General features: G+C 38.1%; 1 protein-coding gene across 1 annotated transcript; it reads left to right on the top strand.

Moving 5' to 3' along the window:
- Positions 1–7132: 7132 nt before the first annotated feature.
- LOC137032391 (adhesion G protein-coupled receptor E3-like) lies at positions 7133–21365 on the top strand. The gene is made up of 15 exons (XM_067404147.1): positions 7133–7190; positions 9095–9373; positions 9447–9472; positions 9605–9673; positions 13070–13259; positions 14296–14340; positions 18690–18806; positions 18926–19107; positions 19245–19403; positions 19479–19685; positions 19763–19995; positions 20196–20262; positions 20347–20438; positions 20520–20682; positions 21205–21365. The coding sequence occupies exons 1-15, from the start codon at positions 7133–7135 to the stop codon at positions 21301–21303; spliced, it is 1986 nt and encodes a 661-aa protein (XP_067260248.1). The 3' UTR covers positions 21304–21365.
- The last annotated feature ends 346 nt before the right edge of the window (positions 21366–21711 follow it).

Below are 21711 nucleotides of genomic sequence, written 5' to 3' on the forward strand. Positions count from 1 at the left end.
GAACCTAAAACATACAGAGACAGCCTGTGTACGCTGTGAGCCAGACATGTCCAATTCTGGAGGGCACTGTCCCGCAGAGTTTAGCTCCAACCCCAATTTAACACACCTGAACTAGCTAATTAAGGCCTTAGGCTATAAAAAAAAAAAAAAAAATGCTCATTTTGAGATCCAGCTAGTTTTCAGTTAGTTCAGTCTATGGAGGCATGTTAAAGGGGCTATAGGCCCGACAGAGGAAACACAGCTTGATTTTGGCCTCGGTGCTTGAGGTCCGAGGCAATTGGCCCCACCTGGCACGTTGTTAGCCCTGGCTTGCACTGGCCCAACAGTGGAAAACCAGTCTTCAGGCTTTCATAGACAACCTAGTAAGTCAGGGAAGGTCTTGTTTTTTGTTACAAGTTTTGTTACAAGCTGTTCACACATTGGCTAAAAAAAAAAAAAAAAAATCATGAAAATTCTTACATATGGCCCCTTTAAGGTTTTTTTTTTTTTTTTTAGCTGTTTTCAAAGCGAATGGAAGCATATTTTCTTTTTTTTACCATATTTGACCAAAACACGAAAAGCTCTTGTTGACATCATATGGTCAACATGTGAACGTGATGTGTGATTGGAACTCACTGAGGTCAGAAGTGGGACAACACACCTTGGATATTCCCACATCCGTCCCAACTCGATTGCGGCATTACTACCAGTATTAGACACTTCCAGGCAGGTGTGTTGAAGTTAAACTCTGCAGGACAGTGGCCCTCTGGGAGCAGCTACAAACACCCCAGCTGTAAGCCACGTGAGCGTATAAGGTTTTGTGTGTTATTTTAAAAAAAACATGAATAAATGCCTGCTATAAACTATAGCGGGAACAGAATGATAAGTGTGTCATCTGAGCCCGATCACACGAAAATGCGTATCAATAGTACAAGTTTGTAATCTCGTAGAATATATCCGCCAAAATGAGTTTTGACGTGCTTATGGTACGCAGTTTTTCGCGTGCATATGATACGCACTTTATGGCGTATTATACGTACGAATCCCCCACTCCCCCACCCCCATCTTAACCAAGAGCGTGTCAAATAAACGCCATAAAGTGCGTATCATATGCACGCAAAAAAACTGCGTACCTCATTTTGGCGTAGCCTATATATTATACAAGATTTCAAACTCGTACTACTGATACGCATTCTCATGTGATCGTGTTGGTCATCTCGCGTACCAACGTTTTTTTTAGTATAGTATTTAAACATGATTTAGCCCTAATTTACTCATTCTACTCACTAAAATATTAGGATAAGATGAATAAAATGAGAAAATGTGAATTCGATAAGTTATTTTTTATTTTATTAATAGTTTCCACAAAATCATAAATGTCTATGGTCTGGCAATGCCGCACAATGCCGTATATGCCGTCTCTGTGTGTGTGTGTGTGTGTGTGTGTGTGCAGAGAAATATTTGAAGAGAAAGACTCACCAGACTGTCCTATCATAATAAATACAAAACTATGTATGATACTATGTAGCTTAATGAGAGTCTGCAAATTAGTGCCAGACCAAAAATTAACCTTTAAACACGTTTATATATCTATCATTATCTCATCCACTTGTGACCCACCAGCAATTAAAGGGGATCTCTGTAGGAATGACACCCAGTGTTCAAAATAGGTACTGCAGTCCAAATTCAAAATATTGTTTGGCCGGCCCCCTCATTCAAAGACGCGGGTTGCTAGCTTTTACAGCATATGGTTGCCAGCAACAATAGGGAGCGCAACTGACAATGAAAGCTGAGGAGACTTAAACACTGTAAGCTGATGAGTTAATTTATGATTAGTTTTGATATGCTGTTGTTCATAGAGATATTTAGATGGATTCAGAGGCTTTTTAGTAGAGATGCACCGATTACAATTTTCTTGGCCGATTCCGATTTCCGATTTTTTGTTAGTGTGATTGGCCGATACATATTTTTTTGCCGATTCCAATATTCTTTCTCAGAACTATAAATGACAACATATACAAACAAAAATCAACTTTTCTTCAATGCAGAGTTTTATTTTCATAAAAAAAAGTAAAAGTCAGTAATAAAACATAAACGGCTCAAATAAATGCAATAGAATAAAGAGAGCTATGAAACTAAGTTTTTGGGGTAACTGGGTTTTTATTCAGGTAAGAAATACTACAGAAATTAAAGTAATCAAATGTAAAATGACATATTCAGTGTTATTTTACATTAGTTACCTTAATTTCTGTAGTCTTTATTGCAAACAATTATTACCGTTAAAGTTATAAAACGTATTCAGTCAAGAGCAGAAAGTGATTTTCTTTGTCTTTTGTTCTTTGATTAACATGACAGACAGCGGCAGGAATATTGGACTGCTGTCCCTTTAAGAGTTTATGAATGGTGTTCAACGGACCCAATACTGTTACACACGACTTGAGTTCACTTTCTTAAGCCACGGTCACACCAGACTTTGAACGTGCGAAATTTCTTCGAATGCTGTAATGGTCGTGATATGACGTCAACGGTCTACAGCGTCTTTTTTATAAACATGAATTCAACATATAACTTAAAGTAATACATTTAAAATGTAAAAATACAGAACCTACTCAACTTTACTGCAAAAATATAATTCTTTTAATTCAACCAAGAAGTCATGCCGTGACGAATCCATCTTCTACTGGTCGCACGTCTTCGAATTCGCAGGCTAAGGTGCGGTCACGCTGCACTTTTTGTTCCATTGACTTCCATTCAAACGCATGCGAATGCGTCAGACCGGAAACGCAAGCTGGTGCGAAAAATTTCACATTTCGCTGCGTTCCAAAGTTCAAGTTTGGTGAACTCTGACCTGCGAATTCGCATCACGTGAAGACGTGCGACCAGTAGAAGATCGATTCGTCACGGCATGACCTCTTGGCTGAATTAAAAGAATTATATTTTTGCAGTATGTGGTTTCACACAGACCAAAACAAAAACAGACATTCCGACACGGAACGCACATTTTCAAAGTAGAATATCTGGCTGTAGCATTGTTTTTCTGAGAAACAAGTAGGTGAACTTAGCATGTTTCCTAAACATCTGCAAACATATTAGGGTATTTTTATGCTTTATTAAAGTAAAAATCTTACATAGAGCCCCTGTGTGCTATTTTATATTACTTGGTCCACCTGACCACCATTATTGCATATATTGAATGTTTTTTGTCAAAAAAAAAGCCAGAAAAAAATATGAAATGCTTAACATTTTTTCCACCAGGAAAACGTGAAAAAAAAAAAAACCCTACAAATACTGAAGCAGCAAACTTTGCCAAACATAAAATTTATATCACTGTCAGTACTTTTGACCAAAGCTGTATTTGTTAATGTTAGCTAATAAAATGACATCTGCTCATCATTAGTTCATGTCGGTTCAGGTCCAAGGTTTTAAATTGTTCATTATCAAATACTTTCTCTCATGATGTCTTTTGTGAAAGCAAACTGATTGTGTCTTTTGACTATACATGAAGAGTCATGAAGCATAACAAATCCAGTAACTGATTTTTAGTATAGAAACCAATATGTCCTAAAGACAATGTTACTAAATGTGACAAAACAACAATATAGACACAGAGAAACTCACCTGACAGACAGATCCAGATCCCAAGAACACAGAAGGACATTTTTGATGTTATATTTCAACAGGACCACATTGTATCAGTGGTTCCTTGTTCAAGTGACTTCATTTACTCTTAGCAGCCTTGAGTGCTCTCACTGGTGTACAAAGTCGTTATCATTGTTGAGGCAGTTTAAACGCTTCTCTAAATTTACTTTTTTTTTTTAAACTAGCAGAACACCTCATAAAAGTACATACTTGCAGATACTTCCTCATTTTTTAACAGCTGATGTGTGTGAACACAGTTCTGCGCTCAGTGTTTGTTCTTCCTGTCATTGTTGCTCATGCATAAGATTTGACCTGGGCAATCTGATCCAAGATCAGTGTGAAAAAGCAGGGCATGCATTGATGTCAGCACGTCTGCGGACCACAGAAGTGAGTGTGTGTAATGTTAAGTAATGTTAGCTTGGTTTCTTTTTTTTTCTCTGGTGGTGGATTTCATAACTACACCATCTGACTGCAAAGAACATCTTTCTCTATTGACAGCCGTTCAAGAACATCTACGTTTTGGCAAAATGTTTTGCAAACATTTCATTTTATTATAGATGTTTTGGAGGCTCATAACGGTGAGAAATGGACTTTGTTTCCTTCCTGTCTGTTGCATTTGAGGTCACAGCTTGGGTTTGTGTTCTTGCTAGGCCATCAGCATCAGTGTTGTCATTTACATGCAGCTCCGTTGCCAGTAGTCACATGACATTTTGGTTAATGGGAATGATTGATGATGATGTGGGCTTTGTGTCATTCTGAGAAACTCTAATTTGAATGTGTGCGTATGTGTGTGTGGTTTAACCCCTCAAGCATTTCCATGTAGATACTGATAAACACAATGACCACATCCTCTGTTCTCTTCCCATAAGAGCATATTGGTATTATTAACTCTCATGCAGATAAGGAAACAGTGGTGGTTGTCAGTTGTTGTAGATCACATTTAAGCCAGGTAGTTTGAACTTAGATCAGTCTGAAAGAAAAGCACCTATTCTCTGTGGCTTTCATGTGAGCGTTAGTAAGCCAGTTGAGCACATGCAGTAAAGATCAGTAACACTTCTCAAATAATTTACTGCAAACCATGGGCTGCCAGAACATTGGTGGAACTCACTGGCCCCTAACATGTTTTTGTTCTGACAAAGTGTTTATGATTTGTGGAAAAAAAAAAAAAAAACACTGGATGGATTTTTATCATCATAGGGTGGTTGTGTAGAGACACTGCAACAAACATTTATGTCCAAACACCATGTAAAAGTGAATTTTTAATCCAATGTCCCCTTTAACCGAGTGAGATCGGGTGTGTCTCATACGTTCTGTAAAGTGAAGCCACGGGCTCTTTGATCGCCCCCTGGAGGCTGGATGCAGTACAGGTCATAAACCCCGCCCTCTCAATGCAGTCGAATGAGACTTCAGTGAAAACTTAAAAATAAATTCTGCTTCAAATAAAACTTTCTGAAAGATGGTTTTGGTCATTTAAGGTAGTTGTTATCACACTGATATATATTCAATTGTTCGTTTTTGTGATGATTTAGATTTTAGCTAGCAATTTGATGCTATAAAAACGGGGCGTGTCGTCATGATTCGAAGTTGATTGACAGCTTGTCTGTACTAACTGTACTAACTGTACTAACCGACCTACAGGATCTGACGGATCACTGAACTTTTTTTCTGTAACATCAAATGTGGGCGTTATAAGCTAATTAATAAATGTTATTAGTTAAGATAACACACCTAATGTTAACCATGTCGGGAAAAAGCAGGTGATCGTTATCTGGCAGTTACTAATTATTTTTATGGGTAAAAAATAATAATTAGCAGGAGAAAACTAATGATAGCTTACTCTAATTACAGCAATCGATCTCCTGTAATGTTAGTTGAACTTGATTTAAAATGGCAGGACCGTTTCTGACAATTTAGAGTTGTTTCTAGTGGCATATTATATTGATTTTATCTACTGAATTTGCTGTTTCAAAAATATTATTGCTCTAGAAACAGAATAGCCTATTATTTTATAGGTAGACTTTTAAATTGTGTATAATTTTTATAGTCTATTTAAAATACATGAATGATGACGCAGTTGTCTGGGCGGAAGTTTGATATCGCGACTCCGCCTCCGGCTCAACTGACGATTCTTTCTGCGCATGCCCAGGCTCCAAACTTTTTTTTTTTTTTGACGTATTGCGTAACGTGTCAGCGCCCATCGTCAGCCCATTTTGGCTTCAGTTCAATACAATGGAAGGAAGCGGCGTCGCGGCGTCCATCTTTTTTTACAGTCTATGAGTGAGATGTTGCAATATTGGATATTTTACTCTAGTTGTACTGGTTGTACACAAGACATTTTTGTACATTGAAGCATTTGAATACTACTTTTCAACAAACAACACATCCCTTTATTGGCTTGCAAATGATGCTCGAAAGATGCTCAGTATATTCCTGAAATTATGTAAATGATGTTTGTCTAACGCCCAGTGTTAAAAGCCACAGTTTTTGTGTACGTGAAGGCTGTGTGTTATTATCGACAAAATGCAAATGCATCTTTCTCGGAGGACGCAGTGATCAGTTTACTGTTCAGAGGTTGACAGTGGACATTATTTTCTCTTTAGAGCATTATCAATGTAAATCCCTCTCGGATTACAATGAAAATAATCCTTCATTTGACAGGTGAGTACCCGCTATCTTAGCTCTTGTAGCACAAAATACAAAAAGTCATTTAAAAGTGAATGAGCGAAACTAGTTTTCAAAAGAAGTAATGCAATTTTTTGAAGCCGATAGTTTCATTGGTCAGATAAAGCAGTTGCGTCTTGGGCAGTTTGTTTGAATCCTGGCAAAAATGCCTTAAATGAATCTTTAAAAAAAAAAATTGCAAATAATGTTTACTGTATACTGCCCTTAGATTTACTATATTAGAAAGTGCAACAAAACAACTCATTAGGCATAGTCTTATCAAATGTGTGCTCTCTAGTAGCTGTTATTCTCCATGGGGTTTACACAAATACTTGACTTTCCAGGAGGAAAAAACACTATCCAATCATTTTTTTCTCTCTCAACACTCTTAGAAAGGATGTGTTAAAACTGACTCAAAATGTGTTAAATTTTTACACATCAATGGGTGAGTTTAGGGACAACGCTTGTTGTGTTGATTCTGACACATTCATTGAGCCAATGATTTTAACACAGTGCATGTGTCAGGAAGGTTAACCAGAGGTGTAGTCAAGACCAGACCCTCCAAGACCGAGACCAAGACCATTCAAGAGGGAAGTTAATGAGATAATTAAGTCATTAATCAAGCAATAGTGATGAACACCTGCTGTTAACAGACAGAATCATTGAAGGAAAGAGGAAAACAACAACAAAATAAAACACCTGTGATACTTCTGAACATGAAGACAAAAATTGCCATGGACTATGGTCAAGTCCAGTCAAAAAACATCACTTATACATCAGTGTGTGAGTTTAGGGACAACACTCATTGTGTTAATTTTGACACATTCTTTGTGTGATGATTTTAACACAGGAAATGTGTCAGGAAGGTGATCTGATGTTAACAAGCAGAATCACCAAAGAAAATCACAAATGTAAGTCACCATCACTGACATTAGTGTTTTATTTAGTTGGGCTCTTGGCTTTTCAATATAAAACTTTGTTTGAGCTGTTTTAAATGATCAGGTGGTGTTGGTTAAGTTTTTACATAATCATTATTTGATCTGAATCACTGAACTCATTTAGAGCCCAATCTCTGAGTTAGATTTACATTATTGATTACAGCAGCACTGTAATTCTATCAAGAATCAAGGCCTTTGCACACTGAGTCCGAATTCAAATTTACATTGAAATTTGCATGCGAAACCTTTGCACGTTAAAAAATTAATTTGACCTCACGTTATGTCAATCACGTTTGCACACTGTCTCCGAAACTTTCGTCCGTCAAAAAAAATATTCGGATCAGATTCGATTTTCTGTGTTTTTCGCATCCGTGGCACGCATTTTGAGAGACGTTTTGACAATTCAGAGCCATCATACGTGAACGCAAAAATCCAGAATGCCATTTGACAAGCTGATCCACGTCTTCTACAGCACAAAACAGCAGCACTGAATGACAAACAACGTGCGAGAGACAGAATAAAAAGACAGATTGTACCAGTAGTAAAGCATCAAACTGAGCCATTGACATCCTGAAGTAAACTTTGAAACACTCGGGATAATCCCGCAGCTCCTTGATGAGGTGAACTCTCCTTTCTGTCTATGCAATCTCGAAATTGGAAGGACCCAATATTTTTTCTTTCTTTTTTTCTTTTTAAGAAGAGAGGAGACAACTAAATTGTGCTCACTGCTTTAAGACTTAATTTTGTATTGTTTTGCAATTTTTTTTTTTCACAACAACATTAATTTTTACGCAGTCGGACTCAGTGTGCAAGGTCTCTATGCATGACGATTTTTTAGGATTACGAATACGAAAAAACACATGCGAACATTTCGGACTCAGTGTGCAAAGACCTTTAGCCTGTGAATCTCAACAGTGGTGAGAATAATAAAGCATGTTGCAGTGCATTCTGGGAGCCACCAATCAAAATTCATCCATGGCTCCCATCATGCATTGCTGCATGAATAAATTATGAGCTGAATTGTCTTAGTAATTTCCTTTTATTGTCATATTTTTTTTGTTGTGTTTATGTGACTTTTTAGTAGCTTGTTTTCTGATGTTCAGAGTTGATCTGTTTATCAGAATATGTTGCTTGTCACCGTTGTTGAGATTCACAGGCTGATTCTTGATGTCTGTGTGTGCCTAAAAGAGATTTTTATTTTTTATTTTTTGATCAGAACAACTTTTGCGAAATTCTTCAGATTATATTGTAAAAGCTGATTTTCTGCTGTAGAATCACAGTGCTGCTGTAATCAGTAATTTAAATCATCTTTTCTCTTTGCGTGTCTGGTTTATAACTCAGTTACATCAGCTCAAACAAAATATAATATTAAAAAGTCAAGGGTTAAGAGCCCAACTAAAACAAACACTGATCTCCATAATGGATGTTTTTTTCTGCTTGTTAACAGCAGGTGTTCATTATTAATATTTAATAGTCACATGATTAATGAATTATCTTGATTGAATGGTCTTGTTTTGGTCTTGGAAAGTCTGGTCTCGTCCACACCTCTGGTTTTGAATGGTCTTGGTTTTGGAGGTCTGATCTTCACCTCTGAAATGAACACAAAGTTGTGTGATATGTGCAATATTAACACATTACAGGTGTTCTTGGTTGCACAGATACACAGGTTGTGATAATTTTAAAACTACACATAATATGTGTAAAACAACTGAATTCTTCCAACACATTTTTATGCAATATGGACACAAAATGTGTAAACTAGAGTGCTACACATAATATGTGTCATTTTTATAAACATTTCTTCTTAGAGTGTAGTAATCAAATATGCACTGTGGTTATACAGATTTATACAGTAACTGATGGATTTATCTCTCTAGCGCTGCTGCTGCTGATAATCACAAGTAACATTGTGGTCAAAAAGTCTCAAGGGAACTGGTACTGCTCTCCTCTGGCAAACACAAGCCAATGCGCAAACGCTTCCAGTTATTTGGATTGTGGTGGACACAATTACTCTTGCACGGCGTATTCCTGCAGCCCTCAGAGTGACGGCTGCTCCTGCAAGATCGGACCCTACAACTGCAGCAGCGACTGCAACTATGTTTCTCCGGATGTCTGTAACTGCAATGCAAGTTCTCACTCCTGCTACTGCCTGGGAGGTGTGTACAGCACTGTCCTTTGTGTGTCATATGCTGTTTTGTATTCAAATTCATCCCATTTCTTTCCTTTCAGATACAACTCAAAGCAAATTGGAAGCGGTGAGAACGAGCTTCTAAAATATGGTCTATAAATTACATATTATACACTATATAATTAATATTTACTATTATATGAAAAAATAATTGTTTTCTTTTATCTGTTTGTTTTTGTTTATTTGTTTTCTGTATCAGTTAACTGCAGAAGGCATCATGAATCTTGTTGAACAGATTGCCAATATGACAAGTCAAATGACTCCTAAAGTAAGTAATGTTTCTTGGAACTGAACTAAGGGTCATTCTCAAAAAAATATTTTTTCTGAATTAAAAAATGGGTTGAATTCAGCTCAATTCAAAGCATGTTCATAAAAGCTACTTAGATGTCCTAATTGAACTAAGGCCTAATCCTGGCTTAATCTAAGCCCGGTCTGTGAAACCAGGCCTATATATATGGTAGCACTTTATTTTACAGTACATGTACTTTCCTGGTACATATGTAGTAATTATGCTGTATGTACAGGTAAAAGAGTGGTAACACAAGGTACTTACCTAACATGTATGTACATGGAAACTAATAAGAAACACTGCTGTACTTTCCAATGGTACATGCATGGTAATTACTTTGTACCTATAGACAAGTGTTGGGTAATAACAGGTGCTTACTTATATAGTGTCCGTATATGGTAACTAATAGACACATTACTGTACTTACTAACAGTATGTACATGGTAACTACGTAGTACTTACTGACAATTGTGGGTAATACCAGACACCCCCTAACCTAAGTAATGTATAACTTACACATAACTGGCATATTCACTAGTACATTCATAGTAAGTACATGGAAATAGGACTGTAAAATAAAGTGCATCCCAACATTACATTGGAATTACCAGCTCTTTAACCTTTGTAATAATAAGCTTAAGCATATTAACTAGTAAGGACTGCAAAATAAGATGCACTATTGTGGAGAGCAATTTAGCATTAACAGTGTATAAAACCCTAAATAAAGTACATACATAGTGCAGCAAAACAATTACTTTATTTATTGAGAATTACATTTTTAAAATGGCATCAGTAAGAAAACACTATTTGGTAAGCATCTGTTTTGTACTGTTGTTAACATGCACACACTGCTAGTAAGTGTACGTTATGTGTGTCCACACTTGTCTGTAAGTACTACATAATTACCATGTAAATACCATTAGTAAGTACAGTAATGTGTCTTGTTAGTTACCACTATAAGTAAGCACCTGTTATTACCCAACACTTGTCTATAGGTACAAAGTAATTACCATGTATGTACCATTGGAAAGTACAGCAGTGTTTCTTATTAGTTCCCATGTACATACATGTCAGGTAAGTACCTTGTGTTACCACTCTTTTACCTGTATGTACAACATAATTACTATATATGTACCAGGAAAGTACACATACTGTAAAATAAAGTGCTACCATATATACTGTATGTATTTTTTTTAATGAAAACCTTTTACACAAACGTTACACAATGTAACACAGATAGCTATGTTTCCATTCAAATTGCAAGTTTAACTTGTGCGTAACATTGGAATAACGCATACAACATTTGTGAATAAAGCATGAAGAGTTTCCTTCCAGTGAGCTGAAGAGAACAAAAGGAAGTCACTTTCTGATAAATTGGCACTAAATATAAGAAATATATAAGAAAAATTGAAGATTCTGCAATAGGAGAAGCCACTGTACTGTATATAATACTTTTCATATAAAATAAATTACAAAATGTAAGTTCATGTTAACTTGCGTATCCTTTAAAGGAACACCCCACTTTTTTTGAAAATAGGCTTATTTTCCAACTCCCCTAGAGTTAAACATTTGAGTTTTGCCATTTTCGAATCCATTCAGCCGATCTCCGGTTCTGGCGGTACCACTTTTAGCATAGCTTAGCATAGTTCATTGAATCTGATTAGACCGTTAGCATCGCGCTTAAAAATGACCAAAGAGTTTTGATATTTTTCCTATTTAAAACTTGACTCTTCTGTAGTTAAATCGTGTACTAAGACCGACAGAAAATGAAAAGTTGCAATTTTCTAGGCTGATATGGCTAGGAACTATACTCTCATTCAGGCGTAATAATCAAGGAACTTTGCTGCCGTATCATGGCTGCAGCAGTGCAATGATATTACGCAGCGCCTCTCACATACGTCTCCATGGTTGCAAGGCACATTCCCTGTGCAAGCAGGGTCTCACGGGCGCTGCGTAATATCTTTGCACTGCTGCAGCCATGGAACGGCAGCAAAGTTCCTTGATTATTACGCCTGAATGAGAGTATAGTTCCTAGCCATATCAGCCTAGAAAATCACAACTTTTCATTTTCCGTCGGTCTTAGTACACGATTTAACTACAGAAGAGTCAAGTTTTAAATAGGAAAAATATCAAAACTCTTTGGTCATTTTTAAGCGTGATGCTAATGGTCTAATCAGATTCAATGAACTATGCTAAGCTATGCTAAAAGTGGTACCGCCAGAACCGGAGATCGGCTGAATGGATTATATGATTACATGTATTATATGGATTATATGGTTTATATGTCTTTATTCATCTTATATATATATATATATATATATATATATATATATATATATATATATATATATATATATATATATATATATATATATATATCACAATAAATATCATATCGAGGACTTTATATTGAGATTTTGTTGTATTTTGAGATTTTGATATCATTACATCCCTAAATTATACCGAACCAGTTTGATGACAGACTTTGGCTCAGGCTTTTTAGAATGACCAAAACCACATTTCAGATGCTGTGCAATGAGATCGGTCTGCTGGTTGGTCCAATTATGTTGTGCAATCAGAACTTCACATGACTTTTTTGATGTGCATTGAGGAATTTTTTCAGTAAATGTGATTCTATTACAGTTTATGTGCATGTTTTCTTATTGGATAAAATAATTATCTGACTCAAATGAGTGCATATGTTTTTTGTGCATTTATTTATTTATTTTTTAATGTATGCACATCTTGGCATTTCCATCCAATATTTTTTAATACGATATCCCAAAATGTGCTTAAAATAGGTGGATGGAAACATAGCTAATAATGACACGTTTGAAAATAAAAAACAAAATGAAAATAAAAATATTTAAGTGCAATTTATTTTATTTTATTAATGCAATAAAACCACCTCATGCATATTTGAACAGCCTCTTGTAACACTAAATCAAGAGAAAATATTTTTTCTTAAATTATTTTATTTTATTTAAAAAAAAACAAAAAACAAAGACCTTGCACTAATGCTTAACCCTTAAGAAAATTATTTTTTTTAAAAAACTAAATATAACTGTAAATTCCATATGATTGGTGTACAAAATTAAGGGGATAAGGCTTTGTTCAGGCACTTGACTTAAATAATTAAAAAGTACAAAAAATATAGAGTCAAACTATTTCATGTTATTTTTAAACTTTTCTGTAATAATTTTTTTTTTTTTTTTTTTTTTTTTTTTGACTATTTGAAAAATTTTCCATCACTCAAAAGTCAAGGAACGGGTTTGTCACTTTATTTTGAGAATGACCCATAGATTTGCTATTACACTCTTTTTTCCATAGAAATCATTTGCATTCTACAGGAGTATCTCTTTGGTGTTTGATTAGGTGGCAGAAAACTATTTGAAGGTTGTTGATGCTGCCCAGATAAAGGTTTCACAGTTGGCCAGGGCTGAAGATAAAGATACATTAGTGTCATATGGAAACACTTATCTGAACGCCTTTGAAAGCCTGGTGTCTGCACTGGTGAAGCCAACAGAAACACACAACTTGCAGAACATTAGTCTCAGCAATACAGGTAAAGAGCCTTGTTACGCCCCTGTTTGTACTTGTGTGTTTGACACATTTCAAAAACAAAGCAGTGTAGGGTGTGAATCATTGTCAAATATCTGGAGAAGCCCAGCTCTTCTGAATGGTTTTCTTTCATAATTGGTTAAAATCTAAAGAACGTTCCCTTTCGAAAGGGAACTCGCTCTGCATATGCTAACGCTATGGGGAACCTCACACTTGACCCGGTGTCTGAAAGCCAAGGATTAAAACTCCAATCCTATTGGCCGGCGACAGCCTATGACGTCATATGGCGCGACACGTAAGTATATAAGGAGTGCCTGAATAAACGGTCAGTATCTTCTTGTTTTTCGGTTCTGTTCTGTCTGATCGTGATTGTATTGACTCCGGTAAGGGAATCTATAATATGCCTTACAAACGTTTCAAGAGAGTGTGTTCATCTGTGTCCCAGGTTTTGACACTTGATATACACATTTCTGGGCGTTTTCTGGGAAAGGAGCGCACATAGACAGTGCTTGAGGGCGCTGTCTGTGTGTTTTCTGTTATTTACTGTGAGCGTCTCCCTATAAGGACGCTCCTTTCTCGTTCGGCACTCTTCCAGAGGGAAGAGGTGTCTGCATCTGCGCCTGGTGATTCTGGCCCCGTTTGTGCTGAGGCAAAGCGGCAGCTGCAATCATAGGGCTCGCAGGTGAGCTTGTTGGGAAGTTTGAGAGTTGTATTCTCTCTCGGCTTCCCTGGGGCTGACGAGGATGAGTTGTTGGATGACGATGACGTCCGTGTTTGACGTCATCACGTCCAGCAGCGAGAACTCCTATGGCTGCTGTATATGCGGGACAAGTTGATTTTTGATGTAAAAGAGAATTTTACTTGCCTGACCAGATAAATAGCTTGATTAAAATGTCAATAACCAAAATGCGAAAATGATTAATTTTGCTTAAGTGGTGATAGTGGTAGTGGATAATAGTGATTATTTCTGTCGGCCTGCTTTTCTGGTTCTGAGAGGATTTTAGGCTTAAAAGAACCCTGGATTCTATCCTTTCATGTAGAGAAAAAGGAGTATGAGGAATCTTCGGTCTTTGAGCCACAGGAAGGTAAGCTGGGTCTATTTTTTATATTTTAAAATAAGACCTTGTTTTTCCTATATAGTTTTTTCTGAGTATGTAGTTAGTTTTGGTTTCATTTTACATACTCAGGTGCTTCTTTAACAGTCAGGCTGACGGCTGGGCCTTTGATAATATTTTTCTGATGGCCTGCCTTCTGGCTTGATAGTGTAAGAGGCTCTTTTAGACTTTAAAGAACCCTAGATTCCATCCCTCATTGTCAAAGAAATTGGAAGGAGGAGTCTTTGGTCTTTGAGTGCAGGAAAGTGAACTGGGTCTATATTTATATTTCTACCAGAAAGACTCGGGAACAAAGAAACGCTTGAATACCATTTATTCAAAAGTTTGTATGTAAATATCAAAGATAAATGGTTCTTTGGCGTAGGCAATAGTGGGTGGGAACGGAACTTATATACTCAGATGACGTGTAATGATTGGTTAAAAATGAGCAATGACGTGCATTAGAGTCTTCCGGGTAGAACTTCCACTAAAGCTCTCATTTCTAAATATGATGACCTTGTGTTCCTGTATAGTTTTTCCTGAGTATGTAATAGGAAAAAGTAAAAAAAAGAAAAAAGAAAAAAAAGGGGGTGTCCTAGGCCCAGGCTAGGACAAGGTTTAGGTGTTTATTGTTATAAACCACCCGTTGTATTACTGTCCCTTGTTAGGTTGTATAGTTCCTAGTTCTGGCCTCCTCCTTAAGGAGTTGTTAGGCCGTATGCCCATTTTCCCCTTGTTTATGTATGTGCAATGGCTGAGGTTAACAGCTAAGGTAGCAGGCTGTTATTAGCCTCCTTGGTGCTGTCTCTCAGGTGGTAGGCCCTTATCTTTGCATAGATAAGTTTAAGCAGTGACATGCTAGGCCCTACTTTCTAGAACTTTATCATGCTATGATTTGTGTCCCCTGAGCCCCTTGAATTTCATTCAGGTTTGAGCTACGGTGCTAGCTTTTTAGCTTCCATCCTATAGGGCTCAGTATAGATCTATAAGTTCTGTTTGGTGAGAACATTTATCCTCTTCAACAGATGGCATGTATTCACAAAGCATTCGTTTGCTTTGGGTTCTAAGCTTTTGCCCTACATGTATGTGAGCTTTACTCTAGTGCTGCCACAGGTTAGCACCTGTTCTTATAATAGTAGGCGGTTGTTAGCCTCTATTTAAGGATGTGGTGTTTTTGTACTCCTCAGCTAGGGTTTATGTGTTTCACACATATGACTGTAGAAGTTGTTGGCTCTTTGTTGTTTAGCCTCCTTCTAGATGCAGCTTGTGTTTACGGGCACTGTTGGTGTATGGTCATGAGTTTTGCTCACATACGTTAGCACTGCCACAGGTTTATGCTTGTGTCCGTTTGAGGTTGTAGGCCTCCCTTAGACTGTGTTAGCATTTCATTGTACCCTGTAATTATGTGAGTTATGGTACATTGCCTGTTGGAATGTGTCAGGTTGTGTTAAGCTAGTTACCCACAACTGTTTGTTGGGTCTAGAGCTGGTCCCCTTTGAGCTTGGTTCCCTTTTAAGACCACTAGCTGGCGCTACGTGTTGCTAAAAGTAGAAGGCCCTGCCAAGCCTCCTTTTTCAGATTACATGTTGGCACAGTTTGTGTTGGTCTTGTATGACTCGTTACCGCCATCGGCCACGCCCACCTCTGTAAGAGTAAACCCTAGGTCAGGCCTCTCATAGAGTACTGCGGTGGAGTATGTACTCCTCTTGTTTAAGAGTTAAGGTGGTTTTACTGAGTACTACCACTGGCTGATGCCATGTGCTATTGGAGTTGAAGGCCCCACCAAGGCCTCCTTTCAGATTGCATGTTGGCACAGTTTTGTGTTGGTTTCTATGTGACTCATCACCATGGATGGGTCGTGATTGCCACTAGCTGACACCACATGTTTACAAGTCGTAAGCCTTACAGGCCTCCTGTGTATCACGTTGGAGTTCGGTTGTGGACTCCTCTCACTTTCGAGAGTAAAGTTTGCTTTTACTGAGTACATTTCTGTGTGGCTTGCCTCTCAGGGTGAGCTCTTGTATTAAACCGCCCTGTTGTTTGTTTTTTCAGCATTTGCTTCCTTGGGCATGGTCTCTCCTTTAGCTCTAGTTGAGCTAAGTAGTTACCTCTTTAGTAACCTGGTTCTATTTTGCTCCTAGAACTTTAGTGGCCACTAGCTGGTGCCACGTGTGACAGGTAGGCAATCTGGGCCTGCTTTGGGACATGCTGGCATTTTGTTTATTATGCTGCTGGTTGGCCAGGGCTCCCAGGTGACTTATTAACCTCCTTGGAAGGCCGGTTATTTGTCCCGTCTGGGGCTTGAGAACACTGCCACGAGCTGATGCCACATGTCATGCTGAGGTTATAGGCCCCAGGGGGCCTTCCTTAGCGCGTGTTGGCATACGTTGTACTCCTCTCGCTTTAGAGAGTAAAAAGGTGCTTTTACCGAGTACACTGCTCGTTGGATTGTATTGGATGGACTGTTTTGTGGGCACTCACAGTTACTAAGCTTTGTGTAATGACTTTGTGTAACGACACAAAGCCTTGGTAGGCTTTTCTACGGAAGGCCTCTTTTAGGCTCAGCTTGGGCTGTTCCCGTAGGGAATGCTGTCACTGACAGCCTTGTGTGACCCAAGGGTGAGTTGCTGGCATTTCCTTCGAAACTGCTTGACATTTGTCTCAGCCATATTTTTGGCATGCGCTCTCGTTGGTGTGGGTATATCGTTCCCCATAGCGTTAGCAAACACACAGCGAGTTCCCTTTCGAAAGGGAACGTCTCAGGTTACGTATGTAACCATGGTTCCCTGAGAAACAGGGAATGAGACTCTGCGTTTTTTCAGGCGCTCCTTATATACTTCCGAGTCGCACCATATGACGTCATAGGCTGTCGCCGGCCAATAGGATTGGAGTTTTGATAATTGGCTTTCAGACACCGGGTCATGTGTGACGTTCCCTATAGTGTTAGCAAATGCAGAGTCTCGTTCCCTGTTTCTCAGTGAACCATGGTTACATATCGTCGCTGTCCGATGTAAACCACGTATGTCCATTTTGCCGATTTTGAGATTTTTCGACGGATTGAATGTCCAGGTTCATTTCCGTATACAGTATGCTTCACATATCTAAATGGCCAATGAAAAGTTGTGAAATCATGTCATCTGATTTTCGCGCATATCCATTTGGTGTCAAAGCTGTCAATCACGCCGCGTATCTCCCACCCTGTGGAAGCATCTCGCCGGTCTCCTGAAGTTTTCATCGAAACTCAGCACTGGATAGCCGAATAACACTGTGAGGTTACATTGCCAAATAAACATAGCCTGGTGAGACAATGACTTTCCTTTATCGAGGTAAACATTTCCCCCCTGACGCCAGACGTACGTCTAGGAGTGACAAAATTACGGTAGGACTGTGCAAACAAAGTATCTGTCTAGCATTACCATGTCAGTGTATTGATTCATTGTCCCTTCATAGTTTGCAAGAGACATTTAATACATTTATAATTAATATTAAATAAACTAAGCTGTAACGTAGTTCGTATATACGGAAAGGAGGAGGCGGGAACCGGCGAACATTCAAACAAAACTTTAATTCAAAATAAACAAAGAACAAAACGAAAGTAATGCCGGCAGACCCTCGCGGACGTCTGCCGGCCACACAAACATAATAAAACATAAAATAAAGTCCAGGCCTGGTCCTCTCCCGTCCTTCACTGTAGTCGCTCCTCCTTTTATGCTCCCGGAGCTCCCAGGCGATGCTCATTATCACTTGCGTCACCGGCCTCGCGCCGTTCCCTCACGGCTCTCGCCCGCCCTGGTCGCCACATAAGCGTATTTAATAAACTAAGACGTAGGCTATTTAATAAACTGAGCGTATTCATCTGTCAATATGAAACGCGACTTGGCCATTCTAATTAATGATCGGAAGAACGTGTATCGACCACCGTTATTGTAAAATATGCACGTATGTCCATTTAAACTCAATTTTGGTCAAATGTGGATTATATCATTACACTGGCAAGAATATGGTTACATGTAAAGATGCCGTACCAAGTATGCCAACGCTACATTCAACTGCTTTTGAAATACGGTGTTTTTTTCACTTCCTGAAAAGTAACCGTTTTGGACATACGTGATTTTCATCGGGCAGCAACGATATGTTACCCAAGACGTTTTTTTCCTCCACTATATAAAAAAAACTTTTGTCCATTAGAAATTTCATGAATGTTAAAAATTCTTCCTGGAACCATCAATGCCAATAATTAACTTTTATATTTAAAGGTAACAGGGCTTTAATTAGTAAAACACATCAGCAATATGCATGCCCACAGATAAGAGATTATATCTGTTGTTTCTTTCTTGTAGAAGTAAGAGTTCTTGTGGTTGGACCAAATGCATCTGTAAAAGAAATCCCTTTGATCAGGACAGAAGACGCTCACATGGATATTAACCTTTTTGAGATTGCCAAGAACAGCCCTTCAAGTATGTGAGAAGCATGAACATTTTCTGAAAACACATGAAAATACAAACAAAACAATGATTTTTTTTTCTTTTTTTTTCTCAAATTGATGTGACTCATTTTATGTTGGTCTGTCACACAGAATCAGCTGCTCTGACTTTCATGAGCTACAAGACAATGAAGGATCTACTGAAGCCTGACTTTTTCTTCAACACATCAAATGACACGATTAAAACCATGATGTCCACTGTGATCTCAGCTACTCTTCCCAATACCACCAACACTAAACTCACCAAACCAGTCAACTTCACCTTCAAACACAAGGTGAGTTAATTTATCTGACTCCTACCAGCCACTGTTCTGATCAAGCAAAGTTTACTGTGAACCCAGAAAAAGATGTGTTGGAACTTGGAAAAATATTTTTTTTCTCTGATATACAATGTTGTGTCTACCCTGTGAAGTTCGACCCCAGCGGTTCTCTGTCCTGTGTGTACTGGAATATCAGCGAGTGGATTGTAGATGGTTGTTCTGTTTTAGAGACCAACAGCAGCTACACTGTGTGTTCCTGTGTCCATCTGTCGACATTCGCTCTCATCATGCAAACCAGCAGACCACCAGAGGTACGAGAACATTTATAGTGACCACTGAAGAACAGCACAGATTTGGCACTCATTTACTCTGACATGTTTTCTCAGAGCGACTCACTGCTGGAGCTGTTGAATTTGGTGTGTGTGATCGTGGGGCTGGTGTTCTTCAGTTTGGCCCTGTTGACCTTTGCCCTTTGTCAGTGGAGTCCTGGAGTGAATAATGTGGCTCGAATCAACATCTGCATCAGTCTTCTTCTGGCTCACCTTCTGTTACTGCTCACACAACAGTTCCTGAGCCTCATACGCCGTCATCAGGTGAGAATGATGAAGGAGCCCTACAGCTCAGCACAGCCTCACTGAGAATCATCATAACCGTCTCTCTTGGTCTCCAGGTGTTGTGTGCCGTGATATCAGGTGTGCTGCACTTCCTCTTTCTCTCCGGCTTTGTGTGGATGTTCATTGAAGGTGTGCTGCTCTTCATCTGTGTGAAGAACCTATCACAGATCAGCTCCAAAAAGAGGGAGGTGCTTAGCAGTGGATTCATGTGTGTGATTGGATATACGATTGCTCTGGTTGTGGTGGCCGTGTCTGTCGGGCTTGTTCCTGAAGGCTACGGCAGCGAACAGTGAGTTGCTGTTGTTTAAAGTCAATTTCATTAGAAGGGAATACATCAGCTTGGGGCTTTTATGACATTTCTGCCATCTGATAACAGTACAGCTTTGCATACACTGTATGAATACAAACATGATTAAAAAGATAAGTCAGCACCTGAAATAGTATTTTTGACAAATTCATTTAGTCATTTTATTGTTTTCCTCTAAACAGATGCTGGATTAAAATGGATAAAGGTTTTATCTGGAGTTTTCTGGGTCCTGTTTGTGTCATACTAGTAGTAAGCACATTTCTTATTTCTCATGATTTTAATTTATATTAAAGGGAAAACAAGTTTATTAATTATTCATTTTCTACTTTTCAGTTAAACACGATTCTCTTCATCAACATCACCATCAGGCTGAACTCAACTCTCAAAAATCTGAATGCTGAAGTTTCACAGATGAAACAAACCAAGTAACAATCATGATTTGATCAATCCATAGAAAAATATATGTAGTCAATAAAGACACATTATCTCTATCTGTTTCTCTGCAGGATTATGGTATTTAAAACACTGGCTCAGTTTGTGGTTCTTGGTTGCCCCTGGATTCTGGGTTTCTTCACTAATGGCAGTAAGGTGCTGGAGATCCTCTTCGTGATCTTGAACTCCCAGCAGGGAACCTTCATCTTCCTGGTCTATTGTGTCCTCAATAATGAGGTCAGATATCACTCAGTTTACCACCATATTCCATGTGAAAACTGAATATGAAAGACTAGTACAGTTGTTTTCATGGATGTTCTGTTATTTACATTATTATATATTATATATTTTCTTATTTTGGCAATCCATGTCTTTTATAGAGAAATGTCAAGGGAAGTTGTGTAATCTGTTTTCCTTCCTGTGATGGAATGTTCAAATTAGCCAAAACTATTCAAACTGCAACTGTCAGAAATTCCTATATAAATATGCATTTGATCTGTCTGTCTGAGTGCATGACATTAATCCTTTCAAACTCCAAGCTTTTAAAATTACTTCAAACTTTTAGGCCCAGTTTTCTCAAGCTTTTTTCTGTTTTGTCCTCTGTAATTAATTAAGCGATTTTATGATCCTGCGTTGGGGGAACTAACCCACAACATATTTTCTTACTTGTTTATTATAATTCCACTATGGTTGATCAGTTTCAGAGGTTAAATTGATTTCATAAAATTACTCAGCTCTTCTTGTCTCATTATTGTACAGATCAGACAGCAGTACAGGAAGTTCTTCAGATATCTCGGATATGTCTGTGCTATGGATGCAAACAACAGTGAGGATTACAAAATTATGACCAGGAAATAAAAAGTACTGCTCAAGTGCCATTAATTTACAGGTGATGTGGTCATGATTCCAATCTGTATTTCCCTGTCTTGTGGTTAAGTACTTTTAAGTTTTTCTGTTAAATTGTTTGTGTGTTCTGTTCTCAGAAAATAAAGTACAAAATTGTACCTTTAGGGGTACAATGGTACAAAGGTACACATTTGTACCCTTGTGATTTGTACCTTAAGAGACCAGTTTTGTACCTTTGGTGACAATTTTGTACCTTTATTTAACAGTACAAAAATTGACCCTTCAAAAAGAGGCCAAAATTGGCTTTGACAGCGTACAATTGTTGACTATAATGAGATATATATATATATATTTTACACACACACACACACACACACACACACACACACACACACACACACACACACACACACACACACA

This window comes from Chanodichthys erythropterus, chromosome 12, assembly GCF_024489055.1.
Source record: "Chanodichthys erythropterus isolate Z2021 chromosome 12, ASM2448905v1, whole genome shotgun sequence".
Classification (NCBI taxonomy): domain Eukaryota; kingdom Metazoa; phylum Chordata; class Actinopteri; order Cypriniformes; family Xenocyprididae; genus Chanodichthys; species Chanodichthys erythropterus.

Bases quoted from the DNA above. Each gene is read 5' to 3' on its own strand.
- LOC137032391 (XM_067404147.1), top strand. From the start codon at position 7,133: ATGTGTCAGGAAGGTGATCTGATGTTAACAAGCAGAATCACCAAAGAA. The intron at 19,404-19,478 runs GTACGAGAACAT...ATGTTTTCTCAG, and splicing joins AAACCAGCAGACCACCAGAG to AGCGACTCACTGCTGGAGCT. The intron at 19,686-19,762 runs GTGAGAATGATG...CTTGGTCTCCAG, and splicing joins GCCTCATACGCCGTCATCAG to GTGTTGTGTGCCGTGATATC.